The sequence below is a fragment of the Cottoperca gobio genome, chromosome 6, assembly GCF_900634415.1.
Source record: "Cottoperca gobio chromosome 6, fCotGob3.1, whole genome shotgun sequence".
Taxonomy (NCBI): Eukaryota; Metazoa; Chordata; class Actinopteri; order Perciformes; family Bovichtidae; genus Cottoperca; species Cottoperca gobio.
Window position 1 is genome coordinate 16,323,923 of NC_041360.1, and position 26,514 is coordinate 16,350,436.

Consider the following 26,514-nt stretch of genomic DNA (forward strand, 5'->3'; position numbering starts at 1 on the left):
GGCCCAGAATAACGGGACTAATAGCACCCATGGGATCTTACCTCTACTTTGTTCTCTATGTAATCCCATATGCCCAACACCACGATCCTGAACACCGTCTGAGACAGACAGAGGGACATAGATAGAGACAGGTTACACACAGGGTGAGGCTGGCGGACGGAGGCAGAGCACGCTGGGGAGTAATTCCCAATAATAAACCTGACAGTCCTGGTAAAAGGCATTTGCAATTGCGATTCAGATTTCTTTCATCCCTCCGCTGGTAATTCATCAATGACATCATATTCATACACATCACAGGCGGCGCAAAAGGGTTTCATCCAAACAATTAGAGACAACGCATTTAGATCATTCTGCTGACGCAGCAGGGGCTGCAGAGGGCGAACAACTCTCCCTTTGTCTCTGTTCCTCTTCTGCCATCCCCGAGCCCCCATCCTCATTTCAGATTTTGAAGTTTGCACATGAGCAGAAACCAGCTGACCTGCTGTTTGTACTCCTTCGATGTATCACTGGGGGGGCAGGGGGTACTTATTTTATCGTTTATTGATAAGTAAAACTCCAGCTACACACAAGTTAGCAGTAGGGGTGGTCAAGTGTAGGGAACTAAGACAAATGTGGTTTGCTGTAAAGAGAAATGGTAATCAATACAACACACCTGAGGCCTCACAATTATTTAAAACTAGCAGAAAAGAAAAGCTCCATCTGCATTTTAAAGTGTTTGTTCTGCGGATCAATCGAATAACCCGAGGGGGGACCAACTGTGACGGCTTTAACAAGTTATACAAGTTCTTTAGAATACTGCTTGCTGTAGATCTTTGTTGTGTGGTTTTGCAGTTACTTCAGTTACGTGCACTTTTAATGCAGTTGTACACAAGTTCACCTCTAGAAATCAGAATATAATCAAGCCGTGACAGAGGACAGCGTTTCATGCTGTTGTTAGTATTCTAATAAGGATCTGTCGGTGTACTTAACTGACCTCACATACTGCACAATATGGCATTAATCGGCAGGCCGCTGCATCAGCTGTAAGTGAGACTGTTTTTGTGTTGAGCGAAGGGAAGATCGAGACTCACCTCGGTGAAGAACACAGAGAGAATAGCCAGACTGATCCAGTGGATGATGCTGGCAAACTGGAATGCATTATTAACTGTAGGAATAAAACAGAATAACTGATTATTATACTGGTGAAATATGGTCGTCCCCCCTGCTGCATAACATTGACAAGGTGCAGTAAAGAGGTAAAAACCTTAATGCACACATGCATACACATAAATCCACAGCATTATAATTATGAATTCAACACATACATGCATACGTGTATTCATCAGGCTAATTGTGGACAGACTGAAACAGCTGAGGCATTTTTCTTAACGCACCACCTCTCCCCCCCCCCCCCCATCTGTCTTTGTTTGCTGTGTTCAGTGATCTGTCTATCTGTCCATTCATCTTCCTCAAGTCCTCCCCACACTCATCCACCAGCCAACTCTGTATTGCCTGATTTCTTTGTCCGCTAATCTCCCTTCACACATTTGTCTTACTTTTCCTTTGTCTGCCCCGTCTAGTCAGTCAGTCAGTCCCGGGGGAACAGTAAAGACTTGAGTGCATTTGAATACTGTGGGAGCGACATTTCCACCACGAGTGTTCTTCACTCAACTCCGTGGCATCAGACAGGTATGATCCTTGACCTTCCACTTATGATAAATGACGATGTGTCCACCATGCCAGATGATGTAGATGAAGGTGATACTGGAGTGACATAGTCACAGTGTTATTTGGACCACTTGACATTTTGTGTTAACTGTGGAATACTAATAGGAGGATTATATTCCCCAGATCATGACTGATCAGAGCCTCAGGACCCAGGATAGATCAGCGACTCATTATACAGTAGACCTATCTGCACATGCTCACATACATGTTGTAGATCTATTTGTGTTCTGCCAAATCCCAATATCTAATATCATCATTATTTATATAGTATACTAAAGTATATTAAACCTTTAACCACATCACACCCATTCTCCACTCCCTGCACTGGCTTCCTGTCTCATTCAGGATCGAATACAAATTCTCCCTACTCACCCATCAGTGCATACATGGAAATGCTCCTCCGTACCTCAAGGAACTCCTCCCTCAACAAACCTCCACACGCAACCTCCGCTCCTCTAAAAAAAACTTTGCTCCACCCGCCCAGGACCAAGCTCCGCACCTCAGCCGCTCCTCACCTGTGGAATTCCCTCCCAGAACACCTGAGGGCTCCACAGGCCACCGACTCCTTTAAGAAGAGCCTAAAAACCTTTCTCTTCACAAAAGCCTTTCTGTAAAATCTTATGTCTGTTGTTGTTGTTGTTGTTGTTGTTGTTGTTGTTGTTGTTGTCCTGCATTGTAGCGCCTTGAGATTTCTTTTAGCTTGGAAAGGCGCTTTGCAAATAAAATGTATTCTTATTCTTATTCTTATTCTTATTCTTATTCTTATTCTTATTATATTATGATTAATAATAAAGGATTGCCAGACAAGTCAGGTGACTATGTGCTGCTCATTTACAGGTGCATGTAAATGTGGTCTATTCTTAAATAAAGAAACACCTTCACCTATGAAATTTCTATTTCTACAACATATTATTGTCACACTGTTGACAATGTTTATATATTTTTTCATTATTTGCTTTATAGCTATATATTTATATATATATATATATACACACACATTACCATCCATCATAACTGTATTTCATTAACAAGAAGGAGAGCACATGATCTGCATGCTAGTTAAGCATTTGCATAGCAATTAGCAAACCATTGTGCTGAGTAGTCCACTTTTTTCCCTCTTCAAGAATGCTATTGCAAGCCAGGACCATAAACAATGAGTGGAACATATCAACTCCCCAGAATCATGTCTTCAAACATCCATATCCTCATTATGTTGATAATCTCAGGTGTCTTGGTTTCTATCACTCACACTGCAACAGCTTGGTGTCTATGAGCAGCTCCAGCGTCAGCAGCACCACCACCAGAATGACACAAGCCACCAGGAAACAGTTGAAGCCCGCCGACAGCAGACAGACGTGCCACAGCGCTGCTCTTCGCCCGCAGCATGGCTTCAGCCAGTTCGACCTGACCGGAGGGAGAGGGGGTGAGAGACAGGGAGGAGGAGAAAAGGTGGTTAGAAGAGCTGTGGGTGCAAAGATAAATGGTAGGTCTTGTTGCGGTGTTACTTTAAATGTATTACTGGTACAGAGTGTGGATCTGACAGGCAGCAAGCAAGGTCAAATCAATAAAACACAAGAAAACGTCAAGATACACAAATCGTGAGGTTTATTCAACTTTAACTTTGCTCCGCTTTTCCGTCAACGTTCTTCTAAATATCTTTCAGCAGAGGGCACTATTCTGCATACAAAGTCAGAGCATGGATGCTGAAATTAATTCACGCTCTTAAATTTATTGTGAAGCATAAATTCATGTTCCGCTGGCACTGAGATGATATATTAGTATGTAGCAATTCTGTTCATGAATTCATAGTGTCATTTCTCCTCAATTCATCTGGGCCTTTTCTGCAACCTCCCTCTTCCCATTTAAGCTCTCCTTTAGTGTACCACCAAGCAGTGCACTCTACTTACTATAACAGCCAGTAGTTTGTTTGTGTCTATTTTGGGAAACGGATTATATGACGTCTGTTGTAATCTAAAGCATTGAATCATTTATTTTTGTCTTATGAGAACATGCTTGTACTGTATATATAGCACTAACAGAATTCATACCTGAAATCTCAGAGGTGATACCTGAATCAGTGGTTTGTTTATATGCTCTGTATTTATTGAGACGTATTACACTCCATAACCTTACAGTAGGTGTTCTGGAGAGATTAGAGTCTCTGAGTTAAATTCCCCTCCCTGCTGGGACAGCACAGGTCTCTGGGTGAAAACTAGCTAGCTGTGTTTGTTTTTCAAACAACCAGGCTGGTAGTTCTACTTTTGTTAGAGCTCTGGATGACTGACTAGCTTGCTGGCTTTCCACGTCATGTAGCTCTCCCGGCATGACAATGGGGCTGCATGCGCACCCTCTGGGTGCAGTCACACCTGACTGGCTGGTTGTCGAGAGAGCATCACAAGCAAAGAGATGAGGGAGAAACTTGGGTTAGTAATAACAAATATTTTTTAATTCCTGATCCCAGAATCAGTCATTCGTACCACTAGATAAGCAGCCACTGTTTTATACTCCTTCCTCCACATTTCTATATATTGTACATTAGTTTGGAGTGTCCCGGTGTCCCTCGTGTGCTTGCTCCTTGTCCAGGTACATTGGGCCTGAAGATGCGAGTGTCCTGCCTTAAACCCATCCCTACTCTCCGCTTCAAGCTCCACCAATCAGACACCTTCGACTGACTGAGACTCCTGGGATGGTATGGTCAATAAATAATGACACATCTCCAGGAGGCACACAGGGCTTTCCCTTCCTGTCATAGCTCTACTTTCCACCCACACGCTACTCAGGTGTACTCTTAGAAATCCAGACGCAGAAAAGGAAGGTGTGTGTGTGTGTGTGTGTGGAGTTGCTGTCCTTCCTCTGAGGCAACACTGAGAAAGGCAGTAGGTTTCTTTGAAAATATCAGCTATCCGTTGTCACCTGTCACCCCCATAGGAGGAAAGCTACGGGCAATGTCTTTCAGAGGACAAAAGAAGACACAATTTATTCTACTCTCCTCTTGGTTCGGCTCAGAATGAAGGAGGCAAACACTGAGAGAGGGAAGCCGGTTCAAAGGCATTGAGACTCATCCAAAAGTAAACTGGAGAGAGACCCAGGGATGAAGGAGGGGGAGTTGGAGAAGGAAGAATGAGAAAGAAAGAACAGAGAAAGATGCAGATTGAGTTAAAGGATGATTTATTATAACTTGGCTTATTTGTCGAAATTGTGTCCATCATTCCTATAGTAAATACTAATACTGCACTCACCAAGTTAATTGGATTTGTGAACGTGGCAACATTGTTTAAAAGAAGTCCAAAGTGGCATGAAATACGAGCGGTCAGAAGATCATACAGGTGAAAACAAATACAGAAGTTAACCATACTTATTTGAAAGTAGGGCAGCAACCAGCGATTATTTCCTCAATTAAGTTCCAATTATTTAGTATTTACTATTTATAAGTCAGAAAATAGCAAAGTCTGTCCACTATGAAAATCCACAGTTTACTGACTCTTGTATATTGTTCTGGTATAATTAGTTCAGTTATCATATATACATATATAGTTATATATTTCGGGCACGCTTACTTTCCAGTAAATGATCTGCATTATGATTGTATCCATAACTAGTGTTAATGTAGACATTGTGGTTGTAACTAGGAAAGTAGTGAAGTTTTAAAAAACAATGTGCTCCAGAGAACCTCAGAAATAAAGGACAAGATAAGGCAGAAGAGGTAAAGTCCCAGAAATACTACACCAGGGTCAGCAAAACGCCCGGCCAAGGGGGTGCAGATGTGATACCCGTATTGCTTGGTGCTGACAGAATGATTTTGAGAAAGGGGTGGAGAACATACCATTCTCCACCAATGAGGGTAAGGACACTTGGGCTATAAAAGAGCAAGCGCAGTCAGTCGGTCTTCAGTTCGGCTCCGCAGCCAGCTCGGGTTTGAAGAATAAACTCTATTACATCGGACTCTGACCATGTTCAGTGAATTATTTTAAACCTATTAAGACTCCAATAGCTACTCTACTGTACTGAAGACTAAGTGTTGGTGAAGAGGTCCAGACTCACATTCTGGCTCAGACTTGGACTGATGGGCTCTTATTTCTTAGCCCATTGGACTGCAATCTAGCGATGTCAGCATGTTCCCAGATCCTAGCAATAATTCTGGTGAACAGGAATCATGGCCAAAACTATAAAAATAATACTTAAATATAATAAAGTTATCCCTTGAGGTTAAAAGAGAGAGGGGATCCTGGTAGATGGCATCATTTTGCAGTTGCAGCTGAACCTACGGTGTAGCATAGCTACACATCGTCTCCATCCTTCACCAAGGTCAGCAGAGAGGCTGGAGCTCGGCTACATTGTGTCAATGCTCTCCCAGAGACTAACCGGTGCACTCAGCCCTCTGCAGCAACACTCAGTACCAGCCAATGCTAACAGATTAGGAGTCCAACACCTGGGGTGACACAGAGTTGGTGGAGGGTAAAGCTATCATTAGCAGATACCATGGAGACTTTCCTCAGCACCAATGAACAACGTAAAACCCCATCTGCCAGTGGAGGAGAGCCAAGAAAAAGAAACATTTACCTAATGATACGCCTAACAGAGAGTCACCGGACATTTGTGGACCATTAGTTAAAAGACAGAATGAGCAGCACATACTCCAAGAGACACCTCAATACTTTCAGGACTGAAAAGCACAATTTAGCTCATACTGTGTGGAATCATAATTCATTCAGACCTCTCCCACAAGTCAGGCAGAAAAGGTATTAATTTAATAAACCTGTAAAGAAAAACCCTGTCTGGAAGCAGAGTAAATGACAGTGATGGATTACTCCCAGCTAAGAAACTTAATTTTAGGAAAATCACTTTAAACCTTGAACGCTGAGGACCTGAAGTATTTATGAGGAAGTGAGGCTGTTTCAGTGGGCAAGGCCAGGAAGGAAATCACCTCACTCTGTCCCAGGGTCGCGACAGGTGCGGATCGAATGAGCCATACATTAAGGGTTGGTCATGCACAAATATATGTATGCACAGGCACACATCACACACACAAACACACACACACACACACACACACACACACACACACACACACACACACACACACACACACTCACACACACACACACACACACACTGTTAATAACATTGTATGGAGGAAATGAGAGATGCACGGTGGCATGTGCTGTGGACAGGTTCATAAAGACATTAACAGGCCAGCAGCTGCAGTACTGAGGGAAGATCGAAGTGTGCCCGACAGCAGCGCAGAGCGATGGGATTAGATCATGAGACCGATCAATAGTGGCCTCAGATGGAAGTGAAGTCATGCTGTACATGATGCCGGCTGCAGCAGAATGGCCAGGCAGGACAGAGCTGACAAAGACGTCAGGCAGAGTGACTGGCACAGAGGAAGGTGTCTGGTTGCTCTGTTTGGGCCCATTCACACAGACAAGACTGGGCTTTGGCTCCAGACCCAGCTAAGTAACTCTCACGGAGGTGGGGAGCCTATCACAAGGAGCATCTATTTCATTATACTGTGTCTTGTAATTGAGACGGGATAAAATACAATGTAAACTCATTAGGTACAAGTTAAATGGAAATTAAATCAAAGAGGTGGTGCTCCGTTTGTGTGTGTTTGTGAGTTAAGAGACGGAGTGAGAGAGAAGGGAAAGGCTGCAAAGGGAAAAATTCAGTCAGAAGTAATGAGTCTGAAAGACTCTATCAACTTGTCTGAGGTATTGATCGTAACACAAAGACACACACAGACACACACACAAACAAGCACCGAACAGCCGCAAACACGAGCCTCTCTCTTAGAATGTTTGCAAAGGAAAGCCTAAAATAGTGTCGCTGTGAACAACTTATACTGCTGTGCAAGGCCTCTAAATAATTGATTGGAACTCTTGATTGATGTCTTGATTGCACATTTACAACAGAGCAACTTTGCTTGGTGAAAAACTCCAGCACATTAGGGTACGGATCTGTGGCAGCACCTCACACAATTACATTTGCTTCCAAAATGATTAATCGTGCAATGAGTCGAAAAATAAATTCTCTACATGGCCAAGACTCAGATCACTGTGTCTGGCGGACACTCAGGAGCAATTGAAAATGTGGCTTTTGTTAGAAAATGAGTCTTGCTTTTAAGCTACCTGACCCACTAATGTATATAAAAGTTGCCAAACAATTTTTATTGTATGTTCTTTTACGGCGATATACTGTAAGTTGTTATTGGAATTGGAAAATAGTAAAATAAGATTGCTTTTATGTACCAAAGTATTCAAAAATGACCTGCAATAACAATATTCTTTAAAAAAACCAAGTCTGATAAACCTTTAAATCTTGTGAGCCCTCCCCGCAGGTTAGGACATGCCATAAGTAAGATAAAAAAAAGGCAAACATGTTTCCCATGAATCTCACAGTTAGCATGAGATTCATGAGAAACTTGAAAACATTTGAATTGAAAGTATCCTTTGAAGGTGGGCAATGTCAGATACTACTCCGGCAGCATTTTAAAATGATACTTGACTCAGGTTTTCTGTCTCCTCTCAATTACTCTCTCTCTGTACTGATAACTATATAGCCCTGTGGTGCCTCCAGTATGAACTTCAACCAATTCACACCAATCTGCTGAACTCAGCAGGCTCAGGCAGGGGAAAATGGACCACAACTGTGCGCCTGCAGGTCACTGAACAGCAGAGGTTGGAGCACATCATCCCATTCAGGCTGTTCAAACTCTCTATGTTACACTTGTTCCTTCACTTACTTCATACACTTGAATAGGCATTTAATGTATTCCCTCATATATAATTTTGTTTTCACTCGAGAGCTTCTGTTTCCTGAGAAAGCACAGGTGGGGCATTTGCCTAGATTGCTTATAAATCAAGACAAATGCCAGCATAATAACCTTTCCTGTGTAACCACTGCTGAGTCATCTGTGTTATCAAAGCCAAAAGAAGCAAATACGCCCTGAGAGAGGAAAACCAGCTAAGCAATAAATATGCTGAATAAAGTGAAGTTATCATAGGTAATCAATTGTACATTTTACTTCCACGTCTCATCGCTATTAATCTCTTGCAGTCTCACGCCTGGGGAATTAGTAAACACTTTTGTGGTTAATTAACAAATCAAATAAAAAGGCCTAATTGATTACAGAAGCCAATAAATAAATTTTAGGCTTTATCATTCCCTCTGGGTAATAGGTAAACTAAATTGTTTATCTTCTTATGAAAATGCAGCCAGCTTTCCAGTACAACCAGACCGTTCCTCTGGTTTCCAAGAGCGACAAGCTATCATCTCCCCACTCCTTGCATCCTGCACCATCAGTACAAGCTAGCAAAGAGGACTCGGAGCGGGTCTTCGCCAGAGAAATGGGCCGCAGATACTAAGCAAATGGAGATGGATGGGGCTCCATGTGCAGAGCAGCAGACAAGCTGTCCCTGATAAATGGGTTTTCACCAGGACACTTGATCTCTCTCGCTCTCAGCCTAAAAAGCAATCTCACACTTTGCATGTCTGTGAATATTAACAAACCCTCAAACCCTGCACTCAAATGTCATCTATTGTGTCGCACATGGTGCCAGGCAAGAGAACCAATTTGATGGAGAGGACTGTTCCGCTGTTTGTTTGAAATAGAGTCAGAAGGGGGAGGTGGGGGGGAGAGAGAGAAATCCTGCTCTCTTTTCAAACATCCATCAACACAGAACAGGTATAGTATGGCTGTGGTTCCAAAGCCCCATGAAATATTGCTTCTGCCATGATTCACACTAGACTCTGGCAAGGTCCGTCAGTGCTATATTCTACAGTCTAGATTTTTTCTAATGATTCCATTATACTTCAACCTTGGGTATTGTCTGTTTCTGTAAGTTTGATTATATTCATGTTGACATACTGCTCTATTAATGCATTATCGTGACTAGAGAATATTATTTCATTGGGGAAGTCTGAGCAATGTGGAGTAATGTAATCACTTAATCTTATCTAATATCGGCATTTCACCCACACTGCTAGCAACTGTGGCCGTCACCATGCAATCCCACACTAACGTCCAACATGGACAGATATGACATTCAACAAAAGGAGCCATTTCGTGGTCTGCAGCCGTCAGCTTTTAGAGAAGTGTGGAGAAGGGTCGTCCTCCCTCCATCCTTCTCTTTATCTCCTCCGCCTCACCTCACCTCCAGTCAAAGCGACAGGTTGACCCATATGAACCATCTGTCATTGCTGCGCCGCCTCACACCTCTCAGCCTGGCCCCTGGAGATGAACGGCATATGCTACTGCTGCTGTGAGCAGCAGGCTGATCTGGGGACGATAACCCAGAACAAGGGCAGGATGTGCAGCACGGGCAGTCAGATGCTGTCCAGTAGCCTGAGCTCCCGCCAGTCACAAGGTCACGATGACAGGTCAGGATTGGGTGGAAATAAACCTCAACACACGGTCTCGCTGCTGCACATTTGTTCAGACCCGTAAAATGTAATTGCATTTACATGTGTCTAATAAAAAATAAAACATTTAAGTCCTCTGAGTATGCTGTGATATGTGACATATTCTGAAATGACTGTAGAAGGAATCAAAACAATAGATAACACAGATGCACTCTCCATCATGTTCCACATTTAAACCAGATTTGAAAATAAATAAAGTCAGTTTGTTTATGCTTTGTACACTGAATACAAACATGTCTGTTAGGTTGGTCGATTTAATCAAAAACATAGAAACATGACAAAGCATTCAACTCCATTTAATAACAAATCTGATATTCAGAAGCTTCCAAAGAAATATCCTCTCTTTGAAAAGGCAGCATCTTTCCAATAATACAAAAGAGATAGTAATTAAGTGACCAAAGGTGGATGTGAAATCACACCACTCTCATCTTGGACTTTCTAGCAAGTTCTAGAGAAGATGGTGCTGCCAAAATCTATAAATATTTCCATCCAGCTCACCACTACACAGAATCTGCAAGGACTACGTGTGCCCTTGTAGTCCGCAAGAACATCCACCTCCTACATCATCACCCACGTCTCCTGATAAAGAGCCACGAGAAGCTGCCATGCAATACTAAATGCACATCTCTGGTATGTATTCTTCTGCTTTTCACAACCATATGGAACAAAACAAAACCAAGGTCTCCACTTCAAAGATTTGGTGAGAGTTATTTATTTTCCAATCTCTGACCATTGGTATAAAGCTGTTCCTTTGACCTTCACACTTTTCCTCTCACCATGTCCACATCCAAACCAAAGCACTGACAATATAAACTTTACAGACCAAACAAGTCATGTTTATGATCAAAATTAAATCTGAACGCACCTGCTGATATATCTACTACCACAGGGTAGAGTTATGTCCACAACATGACATAAATAAGATATAAAAACATCTCAGGAATAGGGCTGAGCAATATCTTGATATTATATCAGAATCGTGATATGAGACTAGATATTGTAATATGGCAAGTGTTGTCTTTCCTGGTTTAAAGGCCGCATTACAGTAATGAACTTACTGGCCTGCTATGCTATAGCTAGTCATTATATCCACATTACCAATGATTATTTATCAAATTTCTCATTGTGTAAATATTTTGTGAAAGCACTAATAGTCAACCCTGCAATATCGATATCGAAGTATTTGGTGAAAGATATCGTGATATTTGACTTTCTCCATGTAGCCCAGCCCTACGCAGGAATCTAAGTCAGAGTAGCTTGAGAAAACAAACTGCCTTGCTAATAACCAAATCAAAGCACAAAGCTACGGCAACACAATGAAAATGGGTTTACATTCTTGTACACAGTCATTTACAAAGTGTTAAAATTAGCCTACAGTATGCAAAGGAGTCTCTGTGACTACACATTTCAATAAACAAGAGAAAGAAAATAGTTCACAGAGCCAACAGAGCAAAAATAAATGAGGCAGTTCATTGCTTTGCCATTAGGGCCTCTGATAGTCTCGATTAATTTAAAATCATACAGCATACAACACATCCCACCTCTGTGTCATTCCTCACACATGAGTCACAAAGGCAGCCAGAAACTGCGGCGACGGGCTCTTCCAAAAGACAAATGTGTCTATGAAACTGTAATGACAGGTATGTCTTGGAATGCCTGTGACCTGAAAAACAGGAATTCCAATGTGAAAAGCTCATTGAACATGCTGTTACGCTCACATTGGTGTCAGATTGCACACTGTTTTCACTAGTCTACTGAAAACTTTAGAACACTCACATTGTTGACTTGATAAATCCCTCAGAGACATGTCTTGGCGCAAAATGACTTTTCAACTGCAAGATGCCAAATCCCAGTGGACCAGAGTGTCATATGGTGCCATTTGAGAGTGCCCACTGTGATGATAATTTTACTGGGCTGCCAGATCCTGCCCTCTGCTGTGGCATTGCTATGTGTGTGTGTGTTTTCTGTCCCCTTTGTAAAAAGACGTGAGAAAGCTATGAGGTACGATGAGAGAGTGGGTGTTTGGGACAGATCCCATCTGTCCCTACCCCGTCCCACAGAGCCATCGGCCCGGACTGGGCCAGACCAGGCAAAGTCCAGCCGGACACACCGGGGCTTGGATGTCAAAAAGCCGGATGCTCTAATTAAGCCTATGCTTTGTTTGTCAACTTTCTCTGCATGGATGCCAGTATTTCAGTACGCCAAAGGGTTGTGAGTCACGCTTCCTGAGTGGAGAGCCATAGACACTTGCTACAGGGGTGCTCTAGAAGGGGTGTGTCCTGTCCTGAGAGTACTGAGCCTGCAGCATGGCGATATGGTGATAAGAAAACAACACAACCCTGGACAAGTAGGCCTCATGGACAGAAACAGTGCCGCTACAGGGCTCTGACATTTCAGGAAAGCTATGGCGCTAACAATACTCTTTGTTTTCTGCCAGAAATCGACATTATGAACAGAAGCCTGTCTGGTAGCGAGAAATTGCTGTGTCATTGAGCTGAAATGAACACATCAGTGGAGACATTGTCCATTTAACATGGTGACACTAATAAATTCCTAGACTCTAATATAAAATGAGGGGTGATTCAATACGCCAGGTGTAATTACCATGTGCAATAACGAGCAATGGAGAGAGTGACGGTAGAGCTTTTCTCTTCCAGGGTAGATTATAGATTGTAGTAATTGCGATTCTACCTTAATTATGGATGCAGCACTTTCACGCAACAAGTAAAGTCTCCGACACCAAATTTCTAGTATCTTCTTAACTGTGATGGCAAACATCAGGAACATCAATCAATATGTAATTACATTTTGTGGTTTTTAAGTATACAAATTAATTATAGAAAGATTTCATTGATTAATATGCTGCTAATTTGTTTCCAGTGTCCTCAAAATGTATGATGTTTGATATACTTCAAACGAGGAATGTGTTCAGTTTCATGAGCTTTACATTCTTTGAATACAAAGACTTTTTTTCAACATGACCACACGCTGTTTCAGGCTGGCCAAACCCCTCACAACTTCCTACTAATAGCAGAATCATTTCTAGAGATTGTTTTCCTGACTTTTTGTTGTTTGAATGGTCAAACTCTCAAGCAACAAAAGAAAGTAAAGGGTGATGCTGAAGTGAATTTGTGTGACGTACCCATCTCTGTTGTCCTCTTCGTCCGGATTCGAGATGAGCTGGGATCCAGCGAGGGATATGTCCAGGGCGGCCAAAGGCAAGTCTCTGTAGGCAAAGTTGACCAGCTGGGCAGGGGCCACACACAAGTTGTCCTCCTCCACCTGCTGGGAGATCACCTCCAGCTCTGAAGCTCTGGACTTTGGAGGAGCCCTGTGACACACACACACACACACACACACACACACACACACACACACACACACACACACACACACACACACACACACACACACAGCATTAGAGACAGAGGATGGATGCATTGTGTCACCTATGGGTGGTTTTGAATGGTTTACCTTATTGTACTGTAGCCAAAATGTGTATCTGCACGTTATCACCCTGTGTAGTGGTGTTATGTATTCAGCAAAGATAGTGCAGTGCAAGGTTGTATGGAAGTGTGCTGTTTATTTTAATTACCAAATGCACCTACTTGGGAAAGGCTCCAGGTAGCAGAAAAAATAACTACTGGGACTATGCTTAATTTTGATGAATGAAAACACAAAGATGGTGTGAAATTTCTTCTTGCAGTGTTTTCTGGCAACCTCAACAAGGGCACATTTACCTGGCAAGTGATGACAAGCTGATTTACATTTCTCATTAGCAGTGAAGTAAGTTTCAACCCACAGTAAATATGGCAATTTGCATTCCACACACAGGGAAATATTAAACGTTATAAGATATCAGCTTAAACTACACATTGCGTATACTTTACATTCTTTTAGACTACTTTCCAAAGCATTCACTGATGTTTAGAAGGATTTCCCAGGCAGTAGCTATTCCAATCATAGCTACAAACTGCAATTTAAACTTGAAACTTGGTTGAGAAGAGTGATCTTTTACAGGGAACAATTTGGTGCATTTGTTGCCAGTGGTTACCATTTTGAAAACTCTCCCCGTGGGTGCACTTTGCACTCCAGGACGCTCCAACACCTGATGTTTCACAATTGTTTGCCAACCGATTATCAATTTTCTTTTTACAACATTCATTCTTCAGCATTTAAATTTCTGAAAACAAGTTCAATGAGTGCTCAAAACAACATTCCCAGTTACTAACATGATTGTATTCACTGATGGTTTACCTAAGTTTCTACCTGACAGAATAATGAAATGAATTAAAACCAATGGCTGTTATAATGTAGCTATATTCGGCAGAGCTAGACAAAGTGTCATTTTATCTGCCATTGAAGTCCTGAAACTTAAATGCGTAGAGAGGGCTATGATCCTTCGAGCTCAGCCAATAGCGGGCAAGGAGAAGTCACCCTGGAACAGGAGTCTCACACGGCTTGGCAGCCATCCCAGTGCAGCCAGTGTGGAGACATCAATAACTCCAGTGCTTAACAGTGGAGGAAGGCATTGATTACAAGACAGAGGGAACAAAGGCCATTGGCTCGGTGAATTCTACAACCTCTGTGCTGGAGGTGAAACAGAGTGGGAGGAGACGGTTAGTAGAAGATCACTGAGCAGACCCACCGTCCTGTTAAATGTTAATGTAGGCAGGCTTGTAAAGGAATATAGGTCTCTCTGTTTCCTGACTTACTTCTTGAGTAATAGCTGTTTAATGGACTCCCTTGAAATGTTATTTTATTATTATCACAGAAAACCAAGAATCAATTGAACTATATTGTCTTAAAATGGCACAATAGGTCTATGGAGCACACACTCTTATTCCCGTGTCCTAGCTACATAAAATGCCTTTCCCTTCTTCCCTTTAAATATCTGATCCTTGTGTTATGCATGTCCTGTTGGATGTGTTGTTTAGCTCGAGGGTCAAACACCCATATATTAAAATGCTCGCCACAAAACACGCCTGCGCATCCCAGTGTTATCTGTGGACTTGGCACCTCTGACCAACCGCAACAAGGACGCTAATCAGTCATGACAGACACAAACGGTTTAGTGCATCAAAATCACATTTCCAGACAATCACAGAGTGGGCCAGGAGCCATTATGTGCAGAGCCCAGTGGAGTGGCTGGTTGCCATCCTGGAGAGGGAGTGGAGGCTTCACATCTGAACACCCTGCTCTCTTCAACAATGCAGGCAAAGACAGGACAGCTCTTTTCAGAGGCATGTGATATTAGCATCGAGGAAGCAAAAAGGTTAACATAGAGCATGCATGGCTAGAGGTGAAATCTCACACCCATACAGAGTAAGAGGACTTGAAGCCCAAAAGGGACAAAAACAACATGCATCTACACTAGCTAATGTTTCTAAATGCTGGGTTTGTTTTACATAGTACTGTTCTTACAGCCACATCTTAAGTCAGTAGTTACACTAACATGTTATAATATATTATAATGCAAAAGACAAAAAACAAATCTGGTTCTAGCTCAAGTTTCCTGAATATTCATTTATCCAGTGCAGCTATAGAATGTATACAGTTACTACACAATAAGAACAACTTCAACTGGTATTCCTGATTTAATGCATTGGTCAAAGATATAATACTTTCTTAGGAATTTGTAGTAGTTCATATAAATGTGTGTTTTAAAGAGCACTGTAGTTTAAAACCTTATTTGTGTTTATTTCCTCCTTGTGTGTAATAATGGCCAAGGATCGGCTCCTTCAGAGTAAAAGTGATGCGTAATTATTCCCCCAGCATTTTTACATCACATCACTATAAAACACCATGCAGCAATCAATAGATATATAAACATATAATAGCCTGCTGTGATCTCTCCTTTCCAGTTCTAACTCGCACAAATGAGTGCCATTTGTCACAACATGACAGTATTATTGTTATTGTTATTGTTATTGTTATTATTATTATTATTATTATTATTGTTGTTGTTGTTGTTATTATTATTGTTATTTACATGAATACAAAATTAAGAAAATATGTGATCAGGCTTACATGGTTTAATTAATAATATTCTAATAATCGCAATAATTCTCCTTCAACCTACTTACAACAAGGTATAGCCAAATAACACTCTCCATTCAGAGACACTCCCCAGTAATACATTTATTTTTTAAATAAATACTAGAATGTCACTTTTCAATAGGAACATCTTTTTGGCAATACTCAGTAATTCCATAGATTTGGAGTTTAAATTCATTTCACTTGAAATCTATTCTAGCCTCGGTTATTCTGCAGACGTCTGTGAGAAAGGTACTCAAATACCTTGGTCCAGTACTGCTGAACACTGCAGAAAGTAAAACACATTTGAACTTTTTACTCTCAATACTAACACCAGTGCACATAAAGGAGGGTCAAATGCTGACGTAAGATACATGAGGAGGGAATATGTTAACTTCCAGGGCTGGAGCTGGGGCTGTGTTAACTGTCAGAGGGAGTCTTTTCATAGTAATACGTAAAGTTAGAACTAGACAAAATTCACTGTTCAATTAATCTTTTTTAAATTTTAATTTTATTCAGGACATATTTTATGCATCATGAATGTGTTCAAGTTATATTATTTTGTATTTTGCCTCATGCTTTTTGTTATTCAGTTTAACAGACTCAGGTCCGAGACAAGTTAGAGATGACATCTGCACACAACTTTCCTCTGTATTGTATTGGAAGATAATAGTCTTTTGGGATAAGAGGCAGATGTGGCTGAGTGGTCTTTACTTCAAATTCCCCACCATGGCTGTAAAACTGTAGCTGACATGTCCTACAGCACAGCCACTCAACCTTCAGCACTCAGGTGTGACTATACAGCAGCTATAGTACTTTCCATGAATAGATAACTGTAAATAAAGTCAAACTAAGCATTGACAACGGCTTATGGTCATTATAATGCAATGCATTCCAACACAGGACAACAACAACAACAACCAGCAAACAGAGTATAATATAGCTATTCTATCAAGGTGATAAGGGGGAGATTGATGTCTGTCACATTATAACTCAACTATTCTGAGCAAAACATCCTCCGCTCCTGTCACGTCAGTGGATATTAAAGTGCTGCCTCAGCATGAACTTGTAGTTTTCAGAGGGCATCGGTATCATTGTCATTCTGAGTGCTCACCACCAACAGTATTTCTGGCCAGATGTCTACAACCCAGCCGCTCTGTCTTACCCAATAAGTTTGTATACGGACACTTGGCTACTCCTCGGTGCACAGCAATTCACTGCCCTGATATCATCAGGAAAGCGGGACCAATGTGCCAAATCACTTATATGGACACCATCCAGATTTCCCAGCAGCAGCAGCAGCAGCCCTGACACAAGCTTCTGACACAATGGTACATTTGTTAGATCCGATCTTTTAGGCAATGCCTGCTCTTTCAAGGTCCATGGGGAAATTACATCCGGTTCACAATTCAACTGCATCATTGAGTGAGTGTGTTTTATTGGTCTTTGGGGTCCTATTTCTAACTGTTAATAGAGAAAATGCTTCAGCTGTTGTTTTATCTTCATATCACCTCAATTAACAGGCAGCAAGGAACATGTCATCCTGAGCAATAGTGATGTCTGTGTTTTTAATAGTGTTTGGACAACAATGGAGGTCTATGGAACAGAGGAATACGAATAAATAACAGTATATCAGGTTTTGTAAGTTATACACGGAATGTATTTTAGTAGAAACTATTAACTATTAGCTTTGGTATTTTTATGGAATTTGTTGACATTAAAAAATAGAATATTATTGGCATTATTAGTATTATCTTAAAGAGGAAGAGGAAGAGGAAGAGAGAGAGAGAGAGAGAGAGAGAGAGAGAGAGAGAGAGAGAGAGAGAGAGAGAGAGAGAGAGAGAGAGAGAGGGGATTTACAGCAATATCAAGTAAAGAGAGCAGGGGTGAAAATAACTCCAAAAAAACTCTTTCTGCATGAGAGTTTCCCATCTGTCACTTCACAGAAAGTCACTGGCATTCGGCAACATTAAATCATGCCTTTGTACTACTAACCATTCAACACATTCTCTATATTAGCTACAGATGTTTTGCACCAAAAAACAACAACAACTGCACTAATCTACTGGTCTGAGGCCCGGACAGAGCTCTCTGCTGGTTGGAAGCAGCATCCTGTGCCTTAACCAGAAGATGCAGCTGACTGAACCCATTTTGAATTCACTCTTTACTCCACTCTACTCCACTCCACCTCCTCTCACTCTACTCCATTCCCCCTGCTCCCTCTTTTCCCTTCTCTTAGTCACAACCCTGACTGTCATCTGAATGCATGGGCTGTCTGGAGGACCACACACAGAGTAATTATTAATAAGAGAAGATGACAAGTGAACATCCCTCCTGAATGCTAAGGAGATGCCAGTGGAGACTAGAGATGGCCGGTCGCTCTTTCACTCACTCTGACACAATGGACGAGGCCGGGCTCCGCTTTCCCGCTGATCCCTGTTCAAAGTCATTCGCAGGAGGTGCATGAGATCATGACGGTCCCATTCTGCTAATCATAACCTACCACGCTGAGATGCTCTTCGTATAAGACTGCATGTTCATAAATAAAGATTTAAGATTTCATACTCTCTCAGACATGGTTTCAAACAAGGCCCTGGTGGGTGTTATACTTACTGGGGGTTGCTCATGTTGAGGTCTTATGCTGCAAATAGACGTCCACACTAAATGACCCAAAGTGTGAAATGTGATTTCACCACTGCAGAGACCTGGCTCCTACCACACCTATAGGAAATATAACAAGAAAAGTGTAAATATTACAGAAAAAGGAAATGATGAAACAAATCATGGGCAAACTCCATCTGCTGAGGGAGATCAAGAGAAATGATTGGGACCTTCAGAGCAGCTTTTTTGTAAACTGCTGTTTCCAAGGTCAAAAATGAACATTCAATCTCAAAATCATGAATGATCTTTACACAGTTGAGTATTATAATACAAATGCATGCACAATTATCAATGAAGTATCAGTGCTTGTGTTTTTCCTGAAGGCGCCCTGTCCTAACTTCAGCTTTAGCTGTGCTCTGTTCAACTATTTTCCTGGGGAGCACTAAACTGTAATGGATTTTAAATCTCCTCCAATATACGCTCCGCTCTGTGAATCAGGGGCTGAGGAACATCACACCTCTTGCATAGCAAGTACAGCGGGATGCTATGGTCTTTGTGCCACGGGATAGAGAGCCATTGATGTCCAGGTCCGTTCAGTGAGAGCTCACTCCAGCTGCTTTGCAGGGACAGACATGACATGAGCAGACAGGGAAGTCACAAACACATAGCCACTGCTTTAACATGAAATGTCCATTATACCATTTTTTATTTTTTTTTAAAAAGAAGCCCAGTTCTGAGTTTTGCAAAGGAAAAGTAACACTGAAATCAGACATCAACATTAGATGTATTATAACCACAAAGATTATATATATGCATTGCTGTTCGGACCTTCGGAATTTACACAAGATTTGGGGTAGTGTGCATAACACACAGAGGCACAGTGAAAACCTTCAGACGTGGAAAGGTGAGGAATCAGCATACACATCCGCAGCAGACCACAGCAGAGTAATGTAGTGAAGCACAGCAGATTAAATGCTACTAAGGATAAATCAGCCCAGGTCATTCACGGGCTGAGAGTGACACTGTTTCACTGCAGTACCCCCAAAACATGTGGTCTTTAGCATAATACTCTGATTACTCAGATATCGATCTGGCCATCCGATGACCAGAAAGTCACACAGCTAAAACACTTAACAAGGTGCTTCACTTTCTGTAAGGATTCACTGTAGAGGTGACCAGAAAGGCAAATGGAAGCAAAGTTTCTGTAATTCACTGCAACGTATTTCTGGATTTGAGTAAATCATAGTATCAGAGAGATTGAAAATCTCAATCAGCATCTTGAGCTGGCACTTATTACTATAAGTAAACTACTGACAGCTACACTGAAGTGCTTCATCAGCGGAGGTGGATGTCCACAAAGCCAAATATTCTTTTTTTCATTTCATGAAACAAGCACTGTGGGCCATCTCTGTCCAGGCTTTCTGCATTTCACCTAATCAAGATGCATTTACAATCATTCCCCACCAAGTCGTAGCTACATAAACAGTTATAGTGCTGTTATAATTTCCCACTGTGCTTAGAGGCCACACAGTCTCAAACCAACACGAATGCATTAACTACCCAGCGCGCTATAAAGCAACACTGACACGAAAAGAAGCAAAACAGACACACTAACCTTTTACGTTTTCTACATTGTGTAAGTGGTCGTGACTCCTTTGCCCTCGCAGTGATGATGGTAATATCTCCCTTCTCGCCGATGATGATGATCAGTGTGAGGGAAGCTCGGATCTTGCTGTGTGTAGGCTGCGATTCCCCTTAAATTTGCGTTGGCCAAGCAGCACCCGTATCGCCTCTCAGAAGACAGCGCACAACGAAAACACCTACTCCGGACTGAAAGCAGCATCCTTCAGCGGAGACGACGAGGCTGTCACTGAATCAGGAAGATAACGACATCTTCGGATGGAGGCATAATGTGCTTGCAGGGCTTCCCCCACAATCACACCAGGGACTCCATGTGCCCGATAATAAGAAGAAGAGGTTCACGACCAGGAGCTGTCCAGGTGCTGAAAACGGGATTCCAGCGGCGACAAATGTGAGACAAGCAACGCTGTGAACGAGGAGGAAACCAGGCTAGATTTACACACACAATAATATCACATAAAGCATATATAAAGTCTATATTTCTATCAAACCATAAGAGCCTGGAGACATCCCCCTTTCTATGCCACCCTGGAAGCGTCGACGTAGAAAAACACTCTCGCTTCACTTCACCTCTTGAGCTTCAGAGTTCCTCGCGATAACAACCCACCCGCACGAAAAAAAACCGGAAAAAAAAACACCAATACTCGTACAGTGACCTCAAGTGTTTCTGTGGTGTGTTAAGTCTGATATATTGAATGCTATTTATCAGGCTGCAGGTCACTGATAATCCCGGGTAGCCCTGCTGAGATATTTGATTGTATCCTAAAAATATAGTGCAGGCATTAGGCCCAGGAAACACAGAGAAAGGTTAAGTGGAGGAAAAGAATGGCAACATATCTGTGTTGTCAGGGGTATTACAATGGGCTAATATTTTCTAATAAGGAACCATTTATAAATGGGTTCAGAAGTTTTAACTAATGGCTTTATCTACATTACATTTAATTTAACAATGCTTTAGGAACCATTTAAACCCATTAAAAGGCAGAACCTTTTGAGTTGCAGAGATATAAAAACACCCTTTGACTGGTGTTTATCCTTTCTAATATGGTAACACATACGTTAGTAATCCATCAATAAATGCACATTAGGTTCTCACTTTTTCTATTAAGCCATCAAGTCTGCAGTTATACATGTTACGAGCCTACGTGTTTAATATAAAGGATTAGTACAATAATATATCAAGTCTGCAGTTATACATGTTACGAGCCTACGTGTTTAATATAAAGGATTAGTACAATAATATATCAAGTCTGCAGTTATACATGTTACGAGCCTACGTGTTTAATATAAAGGATTAGTACAATAATATATCAAGTCTGCAGTTATACATGTTACGAGCCTACGTGTTTAATATAAAGAATTTGTACAATAATATATCAAGTCTGCAGTTGGAAATGTGAATAACTTTCCAGATTTCCTGCAGCCCTTTCCCTTAAGGTAAGTGATCCATTGAGGGGGTCTTCGTGATGGACTATAAAGTTATCTAAAGATAGAGCAAGTTTTATGCTGGAGGAGGATAAACACCAGCCAATTAATCTTTTCACAAGCTTGAAACCCAGAAATTGCTCTAATTGAATGCTTATAACTGATCTATGAAGCATTTGTGATTTTTGTTTTTTACCATTATAAATTATCGGCCGGTGGAAGGAGCACTTTGAGGAACTCCTGAATCCGACTAACACGCCCTCTATGGTTGAGGCAGAGCTGGAAGCTGATGGGGGATCATCGTCAATTTCCCTGATGGAAGTCACTGAGGTAGTCAAACAACTCCACAGTGGCAAAGCCGCAGGGGTTGATGAGATCCGTCCAGAAATGCTGAAGGCTTTGGGTGTTGAGGGGCTGTCTTGGTTGACACGCCTCGTCAACATTGCGTGGAAGTCTGGGACAGTGCCTAGGGGTTGGCAGACCGGGGTGGTGGTTCCCCTATTTAAAAAGGGGGACCAGAGAATGTGTGCCAACTACAGGGGTATCACACTTCTCAGCCTCCCTGGTAAAGTCTACTCCAAGGTACTGGAAAGGAGGGTTCGGCCGGTAGTCGAACCTCTGATTGAAGAGGAACAATGCGGATTCCGTCCTGGTCGTGGAACAACGGACCAACTCTTCACTCTCGCAAGGATCCTGGAGGGGGCCTGGGAGTACGCCCATCTGGTCTACATGTGTTTTGTGGATCTGGAGAAGGCGTATGACCGGGTCCCCCGGGTGATACTGTGGGAGGTGCTGCGGGAGTATGGGGTGAGGGGGTCACTTCTGAGGGCCATCCAATCCCTGTACGCCCAAAGCGAGAGTTGTGTCCGGATACTCGGCAGTAAGTCGGACTCGTTTCCCGTGAATGTTGGCCTCCGCCAGGGCTGCGCTTTATCACCAATCCTGTTCGTGATTTTCATGGATAGGATATCGAGGCGTAGTCGTGGAGGAGAGGGGTTGCAGTTCGGTGACCTGAGGATCTCATCGCTGCTCTTTGCAGATGATGTGGTCCTTATGGCATCATCGGTCTGTGACCTTCAACAGTCACTGGATCGGTTCGCAGCCGAGTGTGAAGCGGTTGGGATGAGGATCAGCACCTCCAAATCTGAGGCCATGGCTCTCAGCAGGAAACCGGTGGATTGCCTACTCCGGGTAGGGAATGAGCCATTACCCCAAGTGAAGGAGTTCAAGTACCTCGGGGTCTTGTTTGCGAGTGAGGGGATAATGGAGCGAGAGATTGGCCGGAGAATCGGAGCAGCGGGGGCGGTATTACAGTCACTTTACCGCACCGTTGTGACGAAAAGAGAGCTGAGCCAGAAGGCAAAGCTCTCAATCTACCGGTCGATCTTCGTTCCTACCCTCACCTATGGTCATGAAGGCTGGGTCATGACCGAAAGAACGAGATCACGGGTACAAGCGGCCGAAATGGGTTTTCTCAGATGGGTGGCTGGCGTCTCCCTTAGAGATAGGGTGAGAAGCTCAGCCATCCGTGAGAGACTCGGAGTAGAGCCGCTGCTCCTTTACGTTGAAAGGAGCCAGTTGAGGTGGTTCGGGCATCTAGTAAGGATGCCACCTGGGCGCCTCCCTAGGGAGGTGTTCCAGGCACGTCCAGCTGGGAGGAGACCCCGGGGAAGACCCAGGACTCGGTGGAGAGATTATATCTCCTCACTGGCCTGGGAACGCCTTGGGATCCCCTAGTTGGAGCTGGAGGATGTGGCCCGGAGAAGGGAAGATTGGGGTTCCTTACTGGAGCTGCTGCCCCCGCGACCCGATCCCGGATAAGCGGTAGACGATGGATGGATGGATGGATTATAAATTATAATTTACTTTATAAAAGGTTGCTTAATTACAACCAACATTATTAGCCAAATTAAATATAACTATTGTAGGCGTACAAAGCCCTTAGTAGCAATGATCAGACACCAAAGAGTGAAATCTATTTAGCATCTTCATAATGTTGTTTGATGTCTGTGGAACCTGCGGAAAGCATCACCCTGATAGCACGAAAGCTCAAAACAAAAGAAGTACAATTTTGAGGTACTTGTACTTTGCTTGAGTATTTGCATTTTATGCTACTTTTTACTTCTATTTAACTACATTTATTTAATAGCTATGGTTACTAGTTTTGCAAAACACATTATCGGTTCATAAAATATGATCTATTATTGCAGATTAAACTCCCAAAAGTATATGAAGTCATTAAAATGGGCTCTATGTTGACCAACAACAACATTGAAGTACTACTTGCATATTAACACATCAATGATAACGACCCAATAACATAATGGTATAACACAGAGTAGCCACTCTGCATTATGAGTCTTTTCATTTTTACTTTACATTTTGTTGCCAATACTTGGCTGTTACTATACTTTTACTTATTTCCAATGCAGGACTTTTACTTGTAATGGATTATTCTTATACTGTGGTATTGCCACTTTTACGTACGTAAATAACTGAAATACTTCTTCCATCACTGGAATGAGTGAACAATTGAAAATGATTATTTGATGAGTCAACTAACGGTTCTGAGCGTACAACAATAATTATCTGTCTGAAGGAAGTGGTGTGTTTTTAGACTTGAAAAACGTTCCCACGATTCCATTCATACCTTCTTTGCATACCAATCATTCAGTTTCTCAACAAACCCAGACAAGATGAGCTCAACAAGTGATTTCCTTAACCCTCCTCCACCTGATCTAATGATGCAACTAAACCTCCAAGAACAAAAACAAAATGTACTCAGCTTTAATCTGATAGTCTCACACAGATGTCAACATTGTAATGACTCCCGTAAGACTTTTTGACCTCTGTATGCATTGCTCAAATGCCATTAAATGACACCATTTATGAACCACTAACAAATTACGTACAATCAGTGGGTTGTATCCTGACATTTAGCTTGCCATTTACAATGTGGACAAACTGCAATCACAACATTTTTTTAGGCCAAGGGAGGAACACGCCCACGACAGCGTCTTCAGAAGTCCAACAAAAAGCAGTTGTGAGGCGTCACTATGAATCACCTCGGGAACCTGCACTAACTACCAAAAGTTGGGATTTCACGAGCTGGTAAGGGAAGACTTTTTTATTTATTTCAGTCAGGGTGATAATGTATTCCTTTCAAAGCGCATTATTAGTTCTTATGACCCCTTTCAGCTTTAAGAAACTGGTTATATGTGCAGCTTTGTTTTCATTATTGGCATGTGAAACTTCTGGTTATGTCAGGCTTTCCTTGGCGGTTAGAGATTGCTTCCTTTTCTGAGACACATATGTATCTTTGTGTTGTCAGGAAACCGCGAAAAAATCATTCCAAATGATGGCAGGTAATAATAGAAACTGACCAGAAGAAACAACAAAACATTTAAAAAAGTGACTATTCAGCCCTATTGTAGCTATCTTTCCTGAAACGTTGTCATGTCTGTGTAGATCACGGAGACCCCTGTGATGCGCAGGAAGCGACCTATTGCATGAATGGAGGGACATGCTACAAAATACATGCCATGAATACACTCTCCTGTGTGTAAGTTGAATGAAAAGTGTAATTTTGTCTTAGATATAAGAAACTTTATTTTTGGAAAATCTGTTGATTTCACAAGACGGCAATATTGTTGACACATTTCCTCTGTGCTGACAGCCTTCCTACATTTTATTTTACGCCATCTCTTAAATCAGGTGCAATGGAAATTTCATAGGCAGCCGATGTGAGCAGTTCCAGCTCTTCAGCATTTCCACCAATGCAGGGAAAGCGGGGTTAATTGCAGCCGTGGTCATTGTTGCCATCCTCATCTTAGTATTTCTGGCTGTTGTTATCTACTACATACACAAGTAAGTACATTAAGACGTGGTTTCTTTCGTTTTTTACATTTTACAGTCTTGGCTATTATTGTACTTCAGCCAAAATTTATTATTTTAAAGCTAATAACCAATTATTTTGTTGACACGCAGGAGGATGAAAGCCAAGAAACAGAGCCAACAGAACAAACCGCAACAGTATTGGAGAGTAAAATCCAGAGTATGACCTATTTTCTGATGTACATCTTTTTTCTCTTTTGGCTGAGTGTTGGTTCTGATAATGAAAGAATTCTCAAAGATGGCTGTCACTTGCCTTGTTGGACTTGGCATTGTTTTGTACGTGACAATAGACAGCTGCTCTGACCTCAACTAAGGCATGGTGAAAAGGATTAATCGTCGTCTCATGAGATTTCTGGAGTCCATACTGTTTGCTACAAAAGGTGTAATTCGTTTACACACACATACACACACAGGGTGTGAAACAAGTGTGAGTGGGTGGGAATTGAATCACACCTTGCACAGTAGCCTTTTTTAGCAAAGCTATAAAGTTGAAACTGATGTTACTCGTGTTGAATCACATTTCAATCTATGTGCTTTACCTGAAATGTATTTACAAAGCATAGGTGGACTGTAACAAAATTAACTTGAAATATGGAATTCTGAAATGACCCCACCTTGTATCAAGTAATGCTCAATATGCTATTAGTAAATATTTTGCACTTGTGTAAATATATGCAATGACCCTACTGAATGATTTGACTGTGTGATTTCTGTTTACACACACACTCACGCACACACACGCACACGTATACTTGATTAACCTGATGGAACGTGATGAACTAGTCATTC

The 26,514-nt window shown here is 42.0% G+C and overlaps 2 protein-coding genes across 2 annotated transcripts in view; one reads left to right on the forward strand and one right to left on the reverse strand.

Moving 5' to 3' along the window:
• Positions 1-20,966, reverse strand: part of tmem266 (transmembrane protein 266) — a 27,013-nt gene extending 6,047 nt beyond the window's left edge. Inside the window, exons 1-6 of the mRNA XM_029433931.1 lie at positions 20,381-20,966; positions 18,778-18,885; positions 13,271-13,459; positions 2,957-3,111; positions 1,071-1,144; positions 42-98 (exon numbers count right to left, since the gene is read on the reverse strand). Coding sequence (XP_029289791.1) covers positions 42-98; positions 1,071-1,144; positions 2,957-3,111; positions 13,271-13,459; positions 18,778-18,791 — 489 coding nt within the window. The 5' untranslated portion in view covers positions 18,792-18,885; positions 20,381-20,966. The remainder of the gene's footprint in view (positions 1-41; positions 99-1,070; positions 1,145-2,956; positions 3,112-13,270; positions 13,460-18,777; positions 18,886-20,380) is intronic.
• Positions 20,967-24,822: 3,856 nt separating this feature from the next.
• On the forward strand, positions 24,823-26,134 carry nrg4 (neuregulin 4). Its single transcript, XM_029434408.1, has 5 exons — positions 24,823-24,942; positions 25,163-25,196; positions 25,300-25,393; positions 25,546-25,698; positions 25,819-26,134. Exons 2-5 carry the CDS (start codon positions 25,187-25,189, stop codon positions 25,889-25,891), a joined length of 330 nt encoding a protein of 109 aa, XP_029290268.1. The 5' UTR covers positions 24,823-24,942; positions 25,163-25,186; the 3' UTR covers positions 25,892-26,134.
• The last annotated feature ends 380 nt before the right edge of the window (positions 26,135-26,514 follow it).

Coding starts and splice junctions, on each gene's coding strand:
- nrg4 (XM_029434408.1), top strand. Junction 25,394..25,545: donor ATGAATACACTCTCCTGTGT/GTAAGTTGAATG, acceptor CTCTTAAATCAG/GTGCAATGGAAATTTCATAG. Junction 25,699..25,818: donor GTTATCTACTACATACACAA/GTAAGTACATTA, acceptor GTTGACACGCAG/GAGGATGAAAGCCAAGAAAC.